The 20,744-nt window shown below is 46.0% G+C and overlaps 1 protein-coding gene across 1 annotated transcript in view; it reads right to left on the reverse strand.

The window, feature by feature from the left end:
- Positions 1–20,744, reverse strand: part of LOC309408168 (calcium-activated potassium channel subunit beta-2) — a gene marked incomplete at both ends in the record, with an annotated part of 152,735 nt that overhangs the window by 14,003 nt on the left and 117,988 nt on the right. The window contains one exon of the mRNA XM_082003923.1: positions 1,948–2,058. Within this exon, the coding sequence (XP_081860049.1) occupies positions 1,948–2,058 (111 nt within the window). The remainder of the gene's footprint in view (positions 1–1,947; positions 2,059–20,744) is intronic.

Here is a 20,744-nt window from a genome sequence, read left to right on the forward strand (position 1 = left end):
TTTAGGGGAAGTAATATCTCTAAAATGCACTGCCTGTTTGATATAGTGATGCTGGTGGTGACCTTACACGTGTTAAAATCACTGCCAGACGCTGGCAGATGAGTGTCTCCCACCAGCAATACTTGCTTTGTGTTCACACCTCTCTTCTGCAGCCCGGAGGCTGCAGTCAGCACTCTCCCATTTCCATTTTCTCTTCCTCCCTTTCCCTCCTGCCTTTCATTAATCACCCACGGGGTATGAAGAGTTCCTCCTGCATGGCTCTGCAGGACTACTTGGGAAATAAACCCACCTGAAGGCTTGGAAAGGCACCTGAAATGACCGCCGCTGGTGTGTAACTACAGTCACTGCTCCCGACCTCCCTATTCTGCAGGCAGACAGGGGTGAGCTCTGCCCAGGCTTTAAGCTGACCCGATGCTGGTGAGCCCTGTTTAGCACAGCATTCAGCCCAAGTTGATAAGTCCCACTAAAAGGCATGGTGTGAGTTGAAGGCCGTACTAAATCAGGAGCACATGGCTTCCAGCCAGCCCAGTGTGTGGGCAGATATCTCCTCTAAGTGTCTAACTTCCCACCATCCCCTCCAGAAGAACATTACCCTGGGGAAAATTCAATCAAAGAGGAGTCTTGCAGAAGTATATGAGGCAGTTAGGTAACCAGTTCCAACTGGAAGTCCATGGAAACCTGCTGCTAAGCTGGCCTTTCTGGCTTCAAAATATCTATTTGGGATCAGAGTATCAAAAGAGCTGAACACCTATGCAGCCTTTGCAGAAAAGTTCATCAAATGGGCCAATTCTCCAAAGAAACTTGGTGTCCTGAGGGCAGCTCTGCTACCTGAACTCATGAGCACATTTTCCCAAGCAGATGCCAGCAGTAATGTCTCATTAGAATAACTGAAGAGTCTGTTTTGCTAATTGGCACTGTAGATACCTTGACCTCTGCTTTTGTTTCACTGGAGTCTGATTTTCTGTGATTACATTTAATAGTGACTGCAAGGGGAACTGAAGGAGAGCAGGCAAGGGAGGGAAGGGGGAAAGAAAAGAAAGGAAAATGTGTCCGGTTGTGACAAGACAAGCTGTCCAGCAAATGTCACTACAAAGGAGAGAGATTTTGGAAGGATGGATCTGGGCATTACTGACAATTGTTCTTTCATCAGAGGTATTTAACTTCTTTCATGCCCAACTGAGTGCTGCCTTTGTCCATGGACTTCAAACCTCTCCTGCCCTTTCCTTCTCTTCTGTGTAATTCCCTGCTCCCTTGAGAGATCCAGTAACTAATTTATTCCTCTGTCTCCTTTAGCCTATTCCCTCCAGCAACACCACTTAAGTGGGCTGGTGGGCTACCAGTAACCAGCTCACTTTCAAGCTGCCTCTCATTCCCCGGCCACTGGGCACCGTGCTGCGCCACGCGCACCCTCCCGCGCCTGCATACGGCCAGCAAACATCTCCGGCAGCCGGATGCACCGCTCGGATGTGTAAAAGTTATAGAGGGCAATGGTGGGGCTGGGGGGGAGGAGGCACTGCGGGGGGTGTTTGGAGAGCTGTGGGCCAGTGGCTGGAAGCAGGACACTCACAAAAGGCATAAAGGCTTGACAGGGTTGGGGCTGGGGCTGAAAACTCGTGGTTGGGGATTAGTGTGCTTGCAAATGTGCAACGTGTGTGTGCCGACCTCAGAGAGGGTCACAGTGTGCTGTGGATGACCTGGGGACAAGGGAGACTTTTGGGCCATGTCTCTGGCATCGCCCCTCCTCTCTGTTTTGGCTTGGCACCTTAACCCTGGCACTCACGGGCTGGTCCTGGTGTTGGTGGAGCAGTAGCCGGGGGGTGAGAGGCAAGGTGGGGACACCCTTTGCATCCGTCCTTCCTCCCCCAGTGCCACCGCTGAAGAGAAGCTACAGGCCACACTCCTGAAGATTCAAACCCAGAAGAGACAGTCAGCGTAGATGCCATTTACCTTTTCTCATCATGTCTGTAAGATGTAGAGCTCCGGCCACTGGTCCAAATAAACATTTTAGAGGGTTGCCCAGTGTTGGCTTTGCTTGCTGCGGTGGGATGATGGAAGGACCTGGGGGAAGAGGGATAATTTTGTCACTGCCCATCCAACACGGCAGACCACGTTATACCCAGCGTGCCAAATGCCCTGTGGCCGTGCCCAATGTGCTCTAAATGATGGTCCATTTGTTAATTCAAGGTGAGATGTACAATAATGGGGATGAGAGAGCAGTGGATGGGAATGAAGGATAAATCTCATTAGCCCCACTGGTAAAATGTGATCCTGGCTAATTAGGCTTAGCTATGCTTCACACTGCAAAGGATTTTCACCATGGACAAGAAGTCATAGGTAGTTTAAGAAAAGGTAATAGCTGCATCCAGTGCTCTTACGGCAGTATTCTGGGGGCAGAAGGTGGCTATTTAAGCACACACACGTTCATTACAGCTTATTGGTTGTATAGCAGCTCTCAATGTGCTGAGGCTCTCGAGGGAAGTGTCTGAATGAGGCACAAGTATGAGATGTAACTGCAGCATTTTGTGGAACTGTAACTGATGTGACAAAGACGTCTTTTCCCACAGAGAAATTACTGTCCCAAGGCCATTTCGCCAGACCAGCTGCATTCCTGCCCAGGGGCTGCTTTGTTTCACAGCAGGATATGAGACCTGCTGCCTTCTCTCAGGCTCTCAGGGTCTTCTGAAGAGGGGAAAAGTCAGAGGGGTTTCATTTTAAGGACTGAATTTGAATCCTGTACTTCAGTTAGATCTCATAGAATCAGAAATACAGAGTTGAAAGGATCTCAAGAAGTGTTGCTGCTCTCTTGCCCTAATTGAAGGCACATTCCCTGTATCTATGTTATTCCTAGCAGATTCAGATCAGCTGAATATGAACAACCATTTTTCACACGGTAACTTCATTGCCAGACTGGAAGCATAGGCTGTATTGGACCTGCTAGTGGGGCTTACAGCTCCGCTCATAGCTCCTCCTAATCTGGCCCTGGTTTTAGTGAGGCTCCGTTAAAATCTCGATCTCTGAGAATTGGGCCCTTCTTGGCGCGGGCTGTATTTTGCATTATTTCATGGCACAGCACTTTATGATTTTATTGCATTCAGAGCAAGACTTAAGAAAAAAAAGGAATATTCCAGATACCAAATGCTCTAATGCTGAAGTTTTTCATACACTGGGGGCCATTCTTTAGCTCACCGAAAAATAAACCTGGCTGTTGATGCTGCCAGCAGAGAAGGCACATGAATTCCTCAATGCTCCTCGCCTGAAAAATTCTGTAATACCACTATCTACATAATCATGCAAAGGGCTAATTTCAATATTTGCATAGTGGTGAACCTGGGAGAATACTTAAATCCTGCAGAGGTGGCTGCAGGGGAAGACTGACATGGATGGGAGCCAAAATCCGTCTGTACGCAGACGGGCTGATGGGTGCCAAGGGACCAGGCTCTCCATCTGGAGTCAGCCCAGAGCCCCGCCATGGGGTCCGTGGCGCAGACCTAGGCCAAACTCACAGACTGGGCAAACTGGCCAAACTGGTGACCCCATCACCTCCTCCCTGTTGTGCTCCTGCTGATCCTTGTTGCTGCGATGCTCACAGACGCTGGCTCGGGACGGGGGCTTGCAGGCAGGGATTTTGCTTGAAATAACAGACAGTAATATCTGACAAAGCTTTTGTGCTGCATTTCATGCACAGCAAATTGGTCAAGAAGGTGGCCCAAAAGAAGGGAGGCAGAAAGAGGGGAATATCCCCCAGCCCTTTCCCTGACTCTGTGGTCATCATTGCAGCTCTGAGAGCCAAAAAAGAGTCTTTTCTTTCCTTACAACCACTATAGTTAAGTACTGGGGAATAAACAATAAGAAGAGGCACTTCCTCCCTGAAATCACTGTAGTTTAGAAGTTAAAATAGCATCTACCAGGATCTGATCAATATAGACACCATCTAAGAAGTGTTTTTGGAGTGATCACGGACCCAAGTTTTGGAGGACCTTGGGTCTAACCCTCACTCTGGTATGTAAGATCGCACCTACACCACCCCAGCAGCACAAGAGCAACTGCCAAGCCTGTGCTGAAGGAGCTGGTGTTTCTGCATCGGGCAATGCCGGAGGGCTCAGAGTAACTATCCAAGGGCCTGGAGGCCACATGGGGTATTGGACTGAGACCTGTCCCAGGCTGAGCCCCTTAACCTGGAAAATAATTTTTTATATATATGTATATTTGCAACTGCACCCTTTAGGATGTCACAGGTGAGTTGCACGGCAGGAAAGCCTGGCTGGCTGTGCTGCCACAGCCTGAGCGGTCCCAGAGCCATCAGGAGACAGTGGTGAATGCTATTAGAGAGTCTGTTCTTAATTAAGCAAAACTTGGGCACAGATTAGAGGTGATCAGCAGCTTTTGCTGCCTGTCTGAGTCAACAGGGACACCTGGGCAGGACCGCCTGGGCAGTGAGGCAGGTTCACAAGCTGCAGAGCAAATGCGAGAGCTGGGTGAGAGGAGAGGGGTCAGCCCCACTGAGGGGATGCCAGGGGAGGAAAGGGGTGTCTGTCTTCTCCCCAAAGTCAGAGTTATTTCAGACTTCTTCATAGTGCCATAGCCCTAGAGCAGTCCATGTGCAATAGCATTAATGCTGCCTGCTTCATTAGTTGGGCAATCCAAGCTAACCACCACTATTTAACACACAATTACACACCTAATTTTGTGTAAAATTGTTACACTGATGACATCACAGCAGAGGTCAGATGTAAATGACTCAAGTCCATGTTTTCTTTAGGGGGGGGGTTAACTGTAAGGCGAGAGCCTTTCGCAGAACAGTAATAACACAAACTCCCCAAGACCTCCTTTGAAGGTCTTTGAAGGACTTGTAACTTAGAATGGTTACAACCTACACAACCATGTCCTGCTCTGCAGGTCAGTTAGCAAAATTCCATGCCTTCCTCCTCCCCTGAGTTAATCCCAAGGCAGGACTGTGAACCCCATTCCTTCCCTGTCCCCTCTCTTTCTGAGAAAACAAGCTGCCTCTCTGAGTCAGCTGCTGGCAGTATATTTTTACCATGCAACAAGTAATCAGCCTGTGAAAGTCATTACTGCAGGACGTCAGCCTGGCTTTTAGAGTAAAAGTGAATTGTGCTGTTGCTTGGACAGACGGAGCACCTAAAGTCATGACAATACCTGTTAAAAAAGCAGTTTAGAAGAGGTGCTTCAAGCTGCTTTTTGACTACCAGGAGTCTGTAGGGGATATTACTATAGGGCAGGTTACCAGCAAACTGCTGTACTTGATGGGACTTTTGTTATGTACTCGGGTCAGGATACTGGGTTAGACCCTGGGTTTTCTGCTTGACTTTGCCTGAACGTTGCTGTCTCCATTTTTTACCCAGTGTGGCATCAACACAGTTGTGTCTCGGCACGGTTGCCACAGAGACGGGCAAGGACACCATGCTTTGTTTTTTACAAAACATGTCTCATTCTTGGTGTTTGGGTCTATTCTGAAGAAATGCACAACGTTTAAGAGAGAAACACAGAGTAAAAAGTGTACAATCTCCCATGAATACGTGTGTACCCGTGCCCAGGGCACTTCTCTGCACTGGCCTAGGAGCAGCTCTAAGGGTCCATGATGCTGACACTGTGGGTCTGCCCAGGGCTGACCCACTCCTCCCATCTTCCCCCATTCTCATCCTTCTCTTGCACACTATCTTCTGGTGAATTTTACGGACCTCACTAGAAAACCTGATAAGGTTTCCACTTTTTCAGCCATTGCAAGATGAAGACTTGAGATAGGTCTTATAAGATTAGAACTACTCTGCCCTGTCCCAAGGAGTGTCAAGTCCACCCAACAGCAACCACCTAAGAGAGGACTGCAGTGTGAAGAAAACATGCTGGGGCAGCATTTGCTTCAAATTTCTCCGAAAAAGATGTAAATCGGAGGGAGAATCTCAAAATCCTTAGCTGGTACCTTGGTAACTATATTACATGCTCCGTTGTCCTCAGTTTCACCCTGGGCTGGCTGCTTTCCTTCCTCAGGCTTTGGTTTATGTCATGATTTATTATGAAATGTCCCTTACCTCTAGGTCACCACATGTGTGAACAGCCAAAGAGGGGTATTGCAGACCACATTTTTAGATGGAAAGCTGCATTTTATATGTGCATTTATTTGTAATTGCCTCTGTCTATGTTTATGTTAATCATAGGGTTTCTGAGACCTTGGAGAACCATTTATGGCACCAAACTAATGAGCTTTGCTCCTCTTATGGCATTTCATTTCCTGAGCAATGTGGCCACTGTAAAAAGAGAAGCACTTGCATTAATTTTGCCTCATAAAAGACACCCAGAGTCATCAAAAGCCAACAAAAGCGAAACATTCACCGAAAGATATAATCACTGACCTCTTAAGCCTTGTCTCAATACACCCACGTCCCATGCTGTCCGTGCTGCCAAGTGCTCTGGATGCTTCATCCCAGCATTTCCCAGCCAGAGGATTCATTTGAACCCTGAGGCAGTTCCCTGTGAGCCCTGAAGTTTTCCTGCTAGTCCAGTTTTAACCTCTCTCTGTGCCACAACACACTGGGTCAGTGCCAGTTGTTGAACAGACAAGGTGGCTGCTGTTGAGTGATGGGAGATATTTGGTCTCTCTTGTGGCCAGAAAGACTTTTCTTGGGATGGTCCCACCCACCATCGCCCACAGGAAAAGGAAGAGGCTGAAACCAGGCATCAAAGGGAGCCCTTAAGGGGATGGTGGTTCACTTTGAGGTTAATTTACTGAATATGGACAGTTAGGTTTTGTGCCCCAATAGGTCTCACCCACGCCTATGCCTGATGTTAGTATGTTTTCCTATGGCTTTGCTAAGCCAGGAAACAAGGAGAAGTATTGTGTGATGAAGGATGAGAGATAAATAAAATGGCCTGTTGAACTTCTGATGTAAAGTGTAACCTGACTGCTGGGTAGTCTGGCACTCAGGTGCCTTGGTGCATGGAAGAGTTTCCCAGGTAGAGTGGTGGAGGTAACTACTAAATTAAGATGGTCCTGTCTAATTCAGGAGATGATCCAGGGGAGTTTTCTAGTCCTGATACCAAAAAAATGTAAGAGCTGGACCCAGGACTAAAACCAGTGCCTGAAATTTCTGCCTCCTAGGTATCGACCATGGCAACATGACGGGTAGATGGAAGCAGAGCTACACCCGGGAGAGGGTGAGAAGAAACCCAGCTGGCTGGTAAAACTGAGCAGGCATCTGCCTGGGGTACCTGAGCGAGACCTGCTGCGGCCATGGCTGTGGTGTGACACGACGGCCCCAGTAGACACATACCAATGGAGATTTCACATGTTAGCACTGAAGATGCAAACTGGAAACCAGGTGAACACCTAGCTGGCGATTCCCCTGTTCTGATGTGATTCAGAGGGCAGTGTTTCTTGTGTAGTCAAAATACCTGTTTTCTCTTCAGGTCTCCATTTGAGCACAGTATCTGCTTGCCCTAATCCCACTTGTCTGTGGCCATAAGAGGACAACAGCAAGCATGGACCAAGAAGAACAGCAACAAGCTAACTCATAAAAGAAATGCATCTGTATTAGTAGAAGACAGTTATCACTTAGGGAACATTTAACGCTCTGGCAGCAGCAACACTAAATTGCGAAGCAGCAACAGCAATATCGAATGTGACTGGACTTTGCTGTACCACAAGTTAATGGGCACAGTGCAGGACACAGCAACATAACTCGTTCTCGTTGGAACATCTCAGGAGCTCCAGCTGTACTAACTGACTAATCCAACTGGCAGATGACCTTGAATTTGGGGTTCCTCATTAAGGCAAGGGAAAATTGGACAATGGGCAGCTGGTGTTAATGTACTGACAAGGGTTTAGGAAGACTGATAGCTAATGATGCTTCATTAATGAATTCACCTCTATTTCTGGCCCTTCTCCTAAATCTCCCCAGAGCTCAGAGCTGAGCTCACCATCTAGTTTTTGAGTTGAATGAGGGAGACACCCTGGACCCAGGGTGGTCTTGCTGGGCTCCCATGGCACAGGCATGTCTAGGACACTCCATGTCCAAAGGAGGGCTGCCAGTAACAACTGAAGTCATCACATGGTGATGCAGCTTAGCTGTGTGCGGAACATAGCAGCATTTGGTTTTGTTTTCAAAGGCAAAATGTCTTTTACGTGCAAATCATACTTTATGATTCTCAATTTCCTCTCCCTGGTATACACAGGAGTAAGAGAGATACTCAGAAAGGCTGAGGTATCTATACCTCTTTGCTACATGACAACATGCAATATGTTCACACTTCTAAATTAAATACTCCAAAGTAACCTCTAAATCTTCCAAATTTACATCTCATTATTTCTTTTTTCCTCCAATGCGGGCTTTCTGTTCTGAAAAAGCTTTCGAGCCTTGCCATTTAATGATGCCTGTCATCCCTAGGCTTCCCCTTCCCTAAGACCTACCTGCCTAGTGTAAGTCTAAGTAGCCCACACAGCATGGCTGTAGACTTTGTAGTCTTCAGTCTTCCTGATCTTTTTAATTTTAACTTCCTTCTCCACTTTTTCTTTTCTTTGTTTTTTTCCCGATGCCTCTTCTATACACTCCTATCCCCATGCTGACTTGTTTTACTCACTCTGGCTGCACTGCGTTAATCTTAATTATTCTGATTTAGCTGATTGAATCAGCAACTTTTGAAAAAATTCCTCTGTCCCCAGGAGCTACTGTCTGTCACCACAAGCAAGAGAGTCCCAACTTCTCTTCTTTGATGACCTTCTGGCCACCTTGGAGCTTGGTTTGACACTATAGCCTCAGCTTCATCTTCTGTAGAAGGGATGTGCTAGTCCCATCACGGTACCTGGTAGAGGACATTTTCAGGCCACATACAGGTAGCAGAGCATCTAATGAAGAGCCAGCCCTTATTACCATCCTCATGTTTTGGTGCGGGTGAGTTTGCAATTCAGGCACGAGGCAATGCCTCTCTTGGCACGTTGCAGTCACCAGGGATCAACATTTGTGAGGAACAGCTGAGGATAATTGTCCCCTTTGCCTGTCAGGACTCTGCAAACATTTTTAGCTTTCTGTGCTGAATTTGAATTTACGTAGCAAGTGACACAAGCTCTATATTCAACATCTCAGCTGCTGTCTAGTGTCAGGGAAGGGCACAATCCGCCTGTAACATGGGCTGACTTCGGGAAGGAGTGCAGCCATGGCAAACACTGGGTCACCCCCCCGTGACATACCCTTAGTCAATTGAGCCAAGAGAGTTTTATGGGTTGATCTGCTCTACCAAAGACCAGGTAGCATTACACTGATGAGGAAGAATCCTGGGGGTGAGAATGAAGGCAGTGAAAGTGCTGCACTACCTTACTTGATGTTCTCCTTTAAATCTTAGCACACTTCTCTGTAATTGCAGAGGGATAGATCACGTTAGGTGCTGTGCTGCACCTGAAGAGCTATATGGCTCTGGGGCAGAATGGCTGGCTAAGAGCACATGGGTGGCAGTGAAGATGCTCTGTGTCTTGTGATCATACCATGATAAACCCAATGGGAAACGGAGAGAGAGTGAGAGAAAGGAGACAAAGTGGAGGCTCAGTGCTACATTGTTCCTCCACTTCCAGGGCTTGGAGGTGTTTCCAGATCCAGTTCCACGCTGGAGTCAGTCTCTTTTATGGTCACCAAGAGGCAATGACCTTCTCCCCAGCTGAGATTTTGTGGGTACCCACTTGATCAAATTTTAGAGGTTCTTTTGGATACTAAAAAGACTATTTTTAAGAATAATTGGTTGCACAGTGGGAGCTGGACACTTCTGACTATGCTGAAGTGAAGTGGCTTCTGACTTGACTCATATGTCCCTGCACCACTGTCATCTCAGGACCCTGGTATTTACACCGCAAACTGTGAAGCAACAGGGTGTTGGCACTGCCTTTTTACAGGTGATGAACAGAAGCATAGATACTGCCGAGACTTGGTCAAAGTCTCCCAGTGGAGATGTAGTGGAGAAAATAGCCTAAAAGATGGTGGATGACCAACTTCCACCCAGTGAGGAGGGAGGAGAGCCAAGACACATATAGATTCCCGTGTCAGAGAGCAAAGGCAGACCCTTGCTTTGGGGAAGCTCCAAGTCCCATCCATGGGGACATCCCCTCCAGCTCCAGCTTCGTGCAGTTGTGCCTCAGCTTTACACCCCTCCAGAGAAGACCTAATCTGAGAAGTACATGACTTTTAAATATCCCTGAAGAGTTTCATTTCAGGAAAGCAGTACTAAAACCCCGATGGTGTGTTTGCGGGTGGGAGCCCAGGGAGGGGAAGAGTGATGTGCTGCTAGCGACAGGGAGGGCACCAGCAGTCCTTGGGGAAGCCACTGAGAGGCAGCAGATTGCATGAGCAACGTATCTGGGGAGAGGGGTTAGGGAAGGGAAGGGTAAACAGATGCAGAGCAGCACCCAGAGGAAAAGCACAAACAGCCAGGGCAGATATGGCAGGAGTGGTTTTCCGCCCACCTAATTCCTTGAGCGGGTCAATCATCTTTTATCTCCTTTGAGTCAGTGTCCGTGCCATGGAGATCACCAGCTGGAACAAAGCAAAGGCAGAGGCGAGCTAAAACCACTGCCCAGCGGGAAGTGAATGCTCTGGCACTATTTATTTTTGAGTCCACATTTGGATTAGCTGTAAAGAGCTGTGTGGATAAGCAAGCAGGCAATTACAGCTGGGACGTGCTGCTCATGAATGGAAATGGCTCCAATCTGCTCAGGACATATTGAAATTCTAATTCAGTTAGATTCCTTTAGTTACAGCGCTCATCACAGACACTAAAAGAGATGGGATTAAAAAATAAATACAACTCTTATGTTGCCTTTGGTCTGCCTTCTCTGCTCCCCCTTCCCCCCTCCTCTCACCAATTTTAGCTGTTGTTTGACTTTATTTTCTGTGGCAAAATACAGCAGTCTGCATTTAGTCTGCTTGTTAATTTTTACGAGAATCTAGCAGACGGCAGCTGGCTGAACGCACGCTCTGCTAACGAGTGGGCAGTCGGCACGAATACTAGACCACTGCTGAGGTTTCACAGGTCACCTCTTGCTAAAGACCATTACCCAGCAATGTCCGTTAATACTGCAAAAGTGCAGGTGTGACACTGGGGTGCAGAGCAAGGAGGTGGTTTGCACAAGTTCTTTCCTAACTTCATCCCTGGTTCAAACCAGTGCTGAAGGCCACCAGCCCACACTGCTCCCCCAGCAAGCAGGTTGGCTTCCTGCTTTGGGTGTTGGTGTAAAGCTGCCTCACCAATGCAGGCAACTGCTTTTGCACTGCGTTTGTGCAGGTAAGTTAGTAAAAGATCTGATCCAAAACAGTGGCCAGGGAAGAGGACCAGGAGTGCTGGATCAGCCCTGCCAGTGTGACCTGGAAATTCAAGCAACTTAACTACGTGCCGGTTGAGTTTCCTGGCTGTCAATGAATGATGTTGTATTAAAGCTGCTGGCATATACAAGGAACAGTTAGTTGAGATCTAAATGTCTGAGATTGCCAGATTGGAGGAACGAGAGGAGCATGAGCTTGGGTGTCCAGCCGCCTGGCAGTCGTGCTTCCCTTATGACTGGTCTCTTGGATCTGATGGAGGACAGTTTGTGAATAGTACTGACCACATCAGCTTGGAAACCTGGTTATGACAGACACTGGGTAAAAATAACTTGTCTCCCTTGAAACTAAGAAAAGGGCTTGATGGGGAAAGACAGATATAATACCTCCATACTACTGATGCTGAGGCACGGAGCTGTGAACTAAACACCTCTGTGGTAAAAGCAAACACCCAGCTTGGATTTCATGAGCATCTTTCCTCTTTGACTAATTACAAAAGGTAAATTTTGCAGCATAAGCACTGCAGTGGCTCCTCATCCTTTCAGGACACAGACTTCACCATATGTAGCCCTCTTAGTTGAATATTGTCACTGAATCATAGAATCTTTGGGTTGGAAGGGACCTTTAAAGGTCATCAAGTCCTGCAATAAGCAGAGACATCTTCAACTAGATCAGGTTGCTCAGAGCCCCGTCCAACCTCACCTTGAAGGTTTCCAGTGATGGGGCGTCTACCACCTCTCTGGGCAACCTGTGCCAGTGTTTTACCACCCTCATTAATATGAATATGACAAAATGTTGTGTCAAATTAACACATTAACATTAACAAAATATGACCAACTGTTGTGTCACATTCACAAAATAGAATTTTGTACCCAAGTGCTGTAGAAAAAATATCTTTTTGCTGTATACATTTAATGTAATTTTCACAGAATTGAGTATTTTAAGTGTCCTTATTTTTAAAAATTTAATTTTGTAGGGGCAGCTGCCTATGGGCTCTTGAGTCTGAGTTGTGTGCAATATGCCCACATCTCTGTGGATTGTTGAACTCATGCATGTGCTCTCTGGAGCTTGCTTTTGCTTTGACCGCTGGTAAGGATCTCCAACTCGCATATTAGGGACAGAAACCTACTGCCTGATTGGAAAAACAATGCAAAATCCTAATTCCTACAGGAAAGGTGCATGCCCCAGAGAACAATTTCCAGCGTAAGAAGAAGGAAGCATTTCTAATGGATTCTTTCATAGTTAGGACACAGATCAAATCCAGCCTGATGAGCAAAACTGGGAGAAAGTTAGAAATTAAGTGGGTTACATTAAGGCAGGGTATTAGAAAGACAGGGAACACAACATAAAATGTAATAGTGATATGCACACACAAGCGAGAGTAGGAATGGCTGCATATTGCTGAAAGGTAGTAATGAAATCTACAGAAGTAGTGGTATGAAGTGGATGGGGAATCTGGCGGAGTCAATGAGTCAAATGACTACTGAGACAAGGCTGATGAGCCAGGCTTAATACAGTGCTGCACCAGTCTATTAGGTCAAAAATCAGTGTAAGCACTAAATCACCTGCTTTGTGGGTGCGTTCAGTGCATGATACACTGGCTGGTACAGATGCAGATTTAGCCTCCTTAGAAAACCAATAGCTTGAGAGCTCGTGAATCTATAGATGCATTCTTGTAATATACTTTTTAGCATAAAACCAATTTTTCTTGAGAGTCAGGAGAAAAGATAATGAGAAAGAACAAAAAAAGTCTCTCTAAGAAAGAACAGTGTACGTATGCCCTCTATGCAATTTTGAACCAACGAAGAGAACAGTATCTCTGCAGTTCTCTGAGGCTAGCGGATCACTCACAACACACAACTCACAACAGTGAAGGGGCCATGTCCATGAAACAAAACCCAATGTATTTTGGTCTCATAACTGGTCTAGAAATGAAAATAATGGTAGGAGCAGGCATAGACGCTTCCATTCCTCATATGGCAATAATCTATATTAATTACAGAAAGCATCCAGCTTCGAACAATGTCACTGCAGTGCTATTACTGTTGAAGAGTATTGAGTTTCCAAGGAGGTGAATGTCTTTTTCTTTCTCTAATCATGATTACTTGGCTTAGCACTTGGGCTAAGCTTTTATTTAACCAAGATAAATGGGTATTTCCAAAACTAGCGAGTTAACACTATGTGTCACATTATTACTCTCTTCTCAGATTTCTTGCCTCATATGCCATTTTACTCAGCTGCTAAACACAGATAACAATAAGAACAGGAAGGAGGAGCTGTGCAGGATCCCGTATGGATTAAAGACTGAAAAAAAAAAAAAATCTTTTTCTGACCCATTACTTCATCCTATTCTGTGCTAGCATTTTCCCTCTATTAACATAACATAAAAACATTATTTTGTCCTATAATTTCCCTTTCTTGAAACATGAGCGTCCACACCACATTTTTGCAGACACCACCAGCCTATCTGACTAATATTTTGTTGCTTTCTATTTATCATTTAAGCTTATGTGCCAATACTGTAAGTTAACATTCAGAAGAGCAGATGGGGAATTAGAGGCAAAACTTCTGTCAGTGGTAACGGGACTTCCATGCTTCGTTTCCCCCAGGGCACAGCAAATGTTTTCTTTTTCAACAGTGCTGGGCAAAACTGCCTCAGGAACCAGTGGCAGAAAAACTGTGCGCTGGCAACACACTGAAATTGTCAGGATGCAGGAATCGATTTTTGGTTGCTGGGCCATTTGTGGGAAGTTATTTTGTAGTAGCTCCTGGAGGATACCCATCTCGGTACAGAAGTTCAAGTGCAAAATAGCCAGCAAGAATTCCCTTTCTAGCAAAATCAGTGAGAGGTCTGGCACTGAACTGCTGCTTCTACGCAGGCGGGTTCTCCTGAGAGCATCGCTGCCCAGCGGTCTGGCTTTTGATGACCAGGGCAGGCTGCAGATCCAGGAGGGGTCCTAACTCAGGTCCCTAAACTCTGCAAATCCCACTGTTTCAGCAGGCGTCCTGCTCCCCACTCCTCTGTCCCAGGCTAAGGGGAACTGCAAGGCTGTGCATGGGCATCTTACGTGGGTGGGTGGCTTCCTATCCACCTCCCACAACTCCTAACACAGTGGTGGTGTCCAGGACATGCCAAGTGTCCACATGCGTGGATGCGCGAGGTCCACACCTGTTGTACCCTTTGACAGGGAAAAAGCTCTCACTTTTCCGAAGCCGCTTTGTGCACCATCCCCTTTCACACACTCAAGGGGAGTCAGATGGTGCTTTGGGGGCTGGCACTTGCAACATGAAGGTCTTCACAAAGCAGGAAGCTGTTCATCTGCGGTAGGCACAAAACTGCTCATCATCATGGAGTGACAGTCAGATGAACGTCCCATCTCTGTCTTGGGGACACTCCCAAGCTGGAGAGACCCAGGGCACCTCACTAGGATCAGTCATGTCCATACTCTGCCAGCTCTGCTCTGGGCAGCAGGGCTGTGCTGCCAATGCCAGCCAGCTGCCACCCAGCAGTTGCTGAATGACAGGAACTATCAGGATCAAGACAAAATTCAGTGTCCTAACACCCAAATGTCACATGGGAGGTTAAAAGCAGATTCTGGCTGCCAAAACGTGCATTGAAGATGTGCTATAGGCCTGCCCAGAGAGCAAGAGGTACCCCTACCCTTGGGTGCCATGCAGATGGGATTTGTTCAAATAATTACCACCAGATAGAGCCTGCACCATCTTGCCTTCTCTGGTCTTTTTCTAAAAGGTGTCCATCATTTGGCCAGCCTCCACCCACCTTCTTCCCAACAATGAAAGGCTTTTACTAACCATTTGACACTGCCATTAACAAAACAAGGAAATAGATGATGAAAATCAGGACACGTGGGTTATGACTGTATTCTCTATTTTTTAGGGCAGTTTAACAATTGCCTGTTAATTTTCACCCTTTTTGATGCTTTTATGAAAGCTCTTCCTGCTCCTAAGAATCCCTAAGCCCCAGTAATTATGTGAATTACATTCAAATGAAAACGCAGAAAAGCTGTGTTTTCACATTGACTTTGAAATCTTGAAGGCCGTTTCCACCTCCCATGGGATACAGAGGGTGTGTATCTCATTATAAAGGTGCTTTTCAGCACAACTTGTGACCGAGGTGGCTGCTAAGGTAAGTTTAACCAAAAATGTTTCTCATATGTAGATATTCTGAAGATCCTATCTTGCAACTAAAAGCTAGTGCTTGAATTCTTCAATTTATTTAGATCAATTTAAGCAAACATACCTGTCAGAAAACTCATTAAGGTACCAGCTAACATCAGGCAGGTGACTTGAGCTGGCCCTGTATCACTTGTATGCCTCTTGCTGTAATACAGGAGTAGCAGAATAAAAGCTGGTAGTCTTCCTCCTAATGTGTTCAGAAGGCTTTTCACCCATATTAATTTGATAGTAGTAATTCAGTTACAGAAAATATTAGCAGAGGTTGCTGCAATATGGACTGCATTTTTATTTCACAGGGTATAAAACATAACTTTCACCCCCACCTGCTCCTCTTCCTTACACTGGAAATGCTGTCATGAATTCCCCAGCTCAGCTTTTTTTTCTTCTTCTTTTAAAGCTGTTATACAAGCTTAATGAAGTCTATCATTTCAATGCTCTTTGATATGTACTTCAGAAGAAACTGGGTACTTGATTCTCCGCTTATTTACATCAGCGAGGTCAGGAGCTGAATGCAGAAGCAAGCGAAGGGGTAAGGCAACGCCATAGAACCTGTCAACACCAGAGCAGAGGCATTTCTTCAGTTTTCTGTGGTCCCTTGGGGAATTCTAACAGCTGGACTAGTGTTGGATGTAATTGAAGAAATACTGTCCTTAAACTGGCAGGTGGTTCAGTATCTAAATATAATACCTACTGAAAGAATGCTCAAATTTTGACCTGCATGCAAGCTAAAAAAGAGATTTTTCAGTATCTGAAAAGATTTAAAAAATGATGTGGAACATTTTGTCCAATAGTAGCTTTTTTATTTCTTCATACTGTTTGTATTTATTTTTACCTTTTGCCACAATGGAAATTCAAGTCCAATATTCAATCAAAGTCAAGCATTTTATCACCTTTCCACTCAAATGCCTGAGTCAGATGCTTAAAATGTAACACCAGCAGCTCTATGCATAGTGGATTAAAAAAAATATCAACCTGTTTCACTATAGCCCAGAGAAGTGCCTTTTCTGTTTTTCTTTATCCTGGTGGGGTCATTTGCTATCAGAACATGTTGCCATCAAAAATGGTCTGCTGTTGGTGTCTTACAGCTATTGGAAAACATTGGTACCGGAGTACTTAGTTGCCAGAGTGCTCCCCAGTCAGACCAGTTTGCTGGTGCAAAGTTCTGAGCCCGCGGCGGGAGCCCTGCTATCAGATGCATTTGCCAGCTGGGAATTGGCAAGTTGCTTCCTCTCTCTCGTGCAGAGAAAAGCAAAGTTTATTTAATCTGGAAGGTGGTAAGCTGTAGTGGAACAAGAATGACTACCACTCTGCACTTTCCATCTTCCCTTTATGCCCTCAGGAATTTTGCTTTTCTTCTAACACCACCTTGAAAGCTCTCGCTTCCTTCACTGCTGCTGGAGCAACAGTGGTTTCGGCAGCCAGCTCCTTCCGGGGCTTTCTAGTCCCAGGCTTGGTCTGACATGAAGGTAACCATAGGTTGACAGAAGATGGTCACGCAACCCATTGCTACTGTCAGTCCTACCACAGGTCACCAGCACTGGTGGTGGGAGAGGAAGGACTGATGAGGAGGCAGCACACCCAGAAACCCTGTTTCTGCAGGTTTTCATGCACAAAATAAGTTCCCATGGTGAGCACTGGCCACTGAGCAAAGATGTCCATCCACATGTGGATGCTCTTATTCCAGGTACCCTCCAATAAATACAAACCAGTTGACAGACCTGGAAAGTCAGGTTGGCTCCAGGAATGCCCTGGCCCCCCTTTCTGCTCATGTCTGAAAGAGCATCGCCCCAAGTGTTATCTTGGCAGTACTTGGAAGAGTACAAGCAATGGCAATGGGTAACTGACAGTATTTCCTATGCATCTGTATTTTCACATCTATGGAAAACATGGAGCTGATCTAGGGGTACTTAGGTTGGGAGCTGTAACTCAATTGCAGTGAAAAGCAGCACTGGAAGACCACCTGTGGGTTTCAGCAGATCAGATCCCCTGTAGTTAAACTAAATGTCATCACACTGTACATGGCTGCTGATTTCAGGTTTGCTAATTTGTAAAACAATGTGAAGAAGATGCTGCAGTTGTGAGTGGAGCAGCTGAATTATAGGTACTTAGATGGTACTGTAGGGATATGAATTCTGTTTATTGCACAAACTTGTGTCTGTAATTAATAGAAACAGTAACATTTTTCCTTGCTCTGTTTTCATTAATTCAGACTGATAGCTTTGGAAGATCAGAATGGATTAGGAAACACGTTTTGGAAGAACAGGAGAGAACCAGAGGACTTTCTTGGCTTTTCAGCATCATTCCAGACCTCCTTCTTCAATGTGCAAGGGCCAAAATTACTAGCAATGCTCTGTGTGTAACAGACCATCTGTCACAACAATTGTAGCTTTATTTTATTTTTCCCTGCTTCTGGGAGAAAAGATCCAAACTTCCCTAGCTGCCTGCCTGAACTGAACATTACTGAATGTATTTTAAAACCTTGAAAAACAGTCACAGTCAGTCCAAAGCCTGCTTAAACCCCAGCAGCTCTCTAACACCAGTGCCTCCCAATAAAAACTGGCTTCAGGGTTTACCTAACAAGCTGCAAACGATCTGAACAGCCGCGTCTCCTTTAGAGGGAGTTTTATAGGCCTTTCCCCCTCTCTTAGGAGGTGTAAACATATCAAGGTTTAAAATTGTGCTTTATTTACCTCGGTAGTATAGTATGATATTGTTCCCACAGAAGCAAGGGTGATACCTTACCATGGTAGAGAGGAGGGCACTGCATGAGGCAGAGCTGATGCACGAACCGCCTTATCCATGGCCGGCGACAGCCGAAATATAACTCAGGCTTCAGTCTGGGTGTTATTTTACTATTTTGGATGCTTCAGGGACTGGAGGCAAGGGGAGCCCAGAAAGGATTGTGAAACCAGACAGCTATGCAAGGGGCAGTGGCCTTCACCTCTCCTGGTGGAAAGCTTTGCCCCAGCCCCATCCCTCTTGGAGTCAGAGGCACAGGAATAGGTGTGTCAGAGATTATTTATTTTCCCAATGATTCATTGAAAAAAAATTAATCTTAATAGCTTTCTAATATGAAACCTACCAACCACTGAACCGCTCTGACTAAGGAGGGCCTTTTATTGATATGAGTCCTCAGCCAAATGTAATGCAATTAAACGATCGGATTTCATTGCGTATATTGACATGGTGTCAGTGACAATTTCCATTCTCCCTATTATTTCTATAAATAAAGTCATCTGCCATAATTAGAAAATATGAACGTGCTAAGACCTCCATTAATTCTTCCCCATATTAATCTAAGAGCTGGGCAGATGTTTATTAATACCTTGTTACACCGTGTTCATCAGCTGTTACCAAGAATAGAAAGGCTGAGACCTGATCTCACACTGAAGGTTAAATAAGAGCAGTTCTGGCTTAATCTTGGCTTCTGGTTGACTTTTTGACAATATCTGGGTTTTTTATCAGAACACTTTTTAAGCCTGTAACCTCTCTCCCTCTTTCTCCCCCTCGGTGTCCTTTGGATCACGTATGAAAGTCAGCAGCATTCCCCTCCCTCCCGCATCCAGTTCAGCAGTCCTTTAGCAGCAACCTGATATCTGGTTTGATTTCAGTGGAGCTGAGTTATATCAGCCTGTGATCTGCTCTCTGCTTCTCCCTCCTGGAAGGTATTTACAGAGCAGCGGTGCTGGGTGAAAGCCCAGGTCCACCCCATTCAGCGCCGGGCACCCGTTGATGGGTGCTGGGGGACGGATGTGAGGAACAGCAGGTATGGCTGGACCTGCACCGAGCTGCAAGGGGTGTTGTGACCAGCCTGTGGGGCCTCACGCACCCTCCCGGTATCCTGGGGTTGGCAGGTTTCAGAGCTGGTCTAACCTCTGTCCCAGGCCATCTCCCATTGTCATCTTCACTGGGTCTTCTGCCAAAAAGCTCCATAATTTAATTGCGTTCTCTGTCAAAGTACTTTTTTCCCTGTTTCTTTTAAATATTGAGTGTGATAACCTGAGGACAATTCCTGATCTTCCTCTTCTTTCCTATTTGTCTGGTGTTTTCTGTCTCTTCCCACTCTCTTTTCTTTCTCACCACCACCTGGATCTGTTCTCTCGGCACTTACTGCCTGACAGGCACCTCTGTCGACTTTGGCAGTGCCGCATTGACTTGTACCAGCAAAGCAACTGTCCTGTGACCTCTGCGGTCACTGCAGATGTTTGGCTTTGTCTGTGTCTATGTGGCTGTATCAAGGAGCTCTGAGGTTCAGGCTGGTGCCGAGCTCCTGCTCGCTCACGTTCCTGGTGTTCTCAGGTTGCCTATGGGGAGAGGAGGCACTTGATTTCTGGGATGAGCCAACTGAAGTACAAACAGTGGTGTTTCACGTCAGATGTTCACGGAAACAGTGCACAAGATACGTGTCTCTCTTACTGCATTGGGACTGCAATGGAGCCTATTTCCTTAATTTAGGAAAAGTTTAAATCTTGCTGGCAAAACTTGATAAACTTCTCCTGAACTTCTCCTGTTGGCTGGGCCACGCCTGAAATGAAACTAGAGCACATTGTGAGCTGTGCAGGGCTGGAGCTGGCCTTTCTTTACTGCTGTACCCAACACTGAGCAGCTGGGGCCTCTGGACTTTGTCAGGCCTTGAAGAAGAATCTGAATAATATTTTCAAGATACGCTGCCCACACTACAGTGTGGGATAGACATGACCCAAAGCCTACTATGTGGTCATCAGCCTAAATCTTGAACTGAAGAAGTGGCTGATACGTACTTTGAAAGACTGGTGGTGGCTGTCCCATCCCTGTCCCATCCCATCCCATCCCATCCCGTGGCAGCTTCAGAGGCAATCAAGGCAGATGAAAAATGGCTCAGCAAATCCAACAAACACAATTCATGTCAAAACTTCTCTTGACCTCACGAAAAGAAGGTGGGTACAAAATTAGACTGCCCAGTCATGTAAAACACATGTGTGCAGATATCTGTGCTATGCCTGTACTCTTCCCTGGGTTGATTTCAATAACAGTGCTCAGATCTTGTTTTGTACAAATTCATTCTAAATTCATATATAAAAATATTTGAAAAAAATCCAACGTTGCTCCCACCACTTTCTAGCCCTTGCCCATCTCCTTTGAGCTGGATGCTGCCTGTCTGCCATCTCTGAAATTATCCACTTCCTTTTTTCCACTCTCTTTCCCTTTCTCTGAATTGCCTGTGCAGAAGTGCACATAAACAGCTATTCTTTGGAT

This window comes from Phaethon aethereus (assembly GCF_964289735.1).
Source record: "Phaethon aethereus genome assembly, chromosome: 9".
NCBI classification, from domain to species: domain Eukaryota; kingdom Metazoa; phylum Chordata; class Aves; order Phaethontiformes; family Phaethontidae; genus Phaethon; species Phaethon aethereus.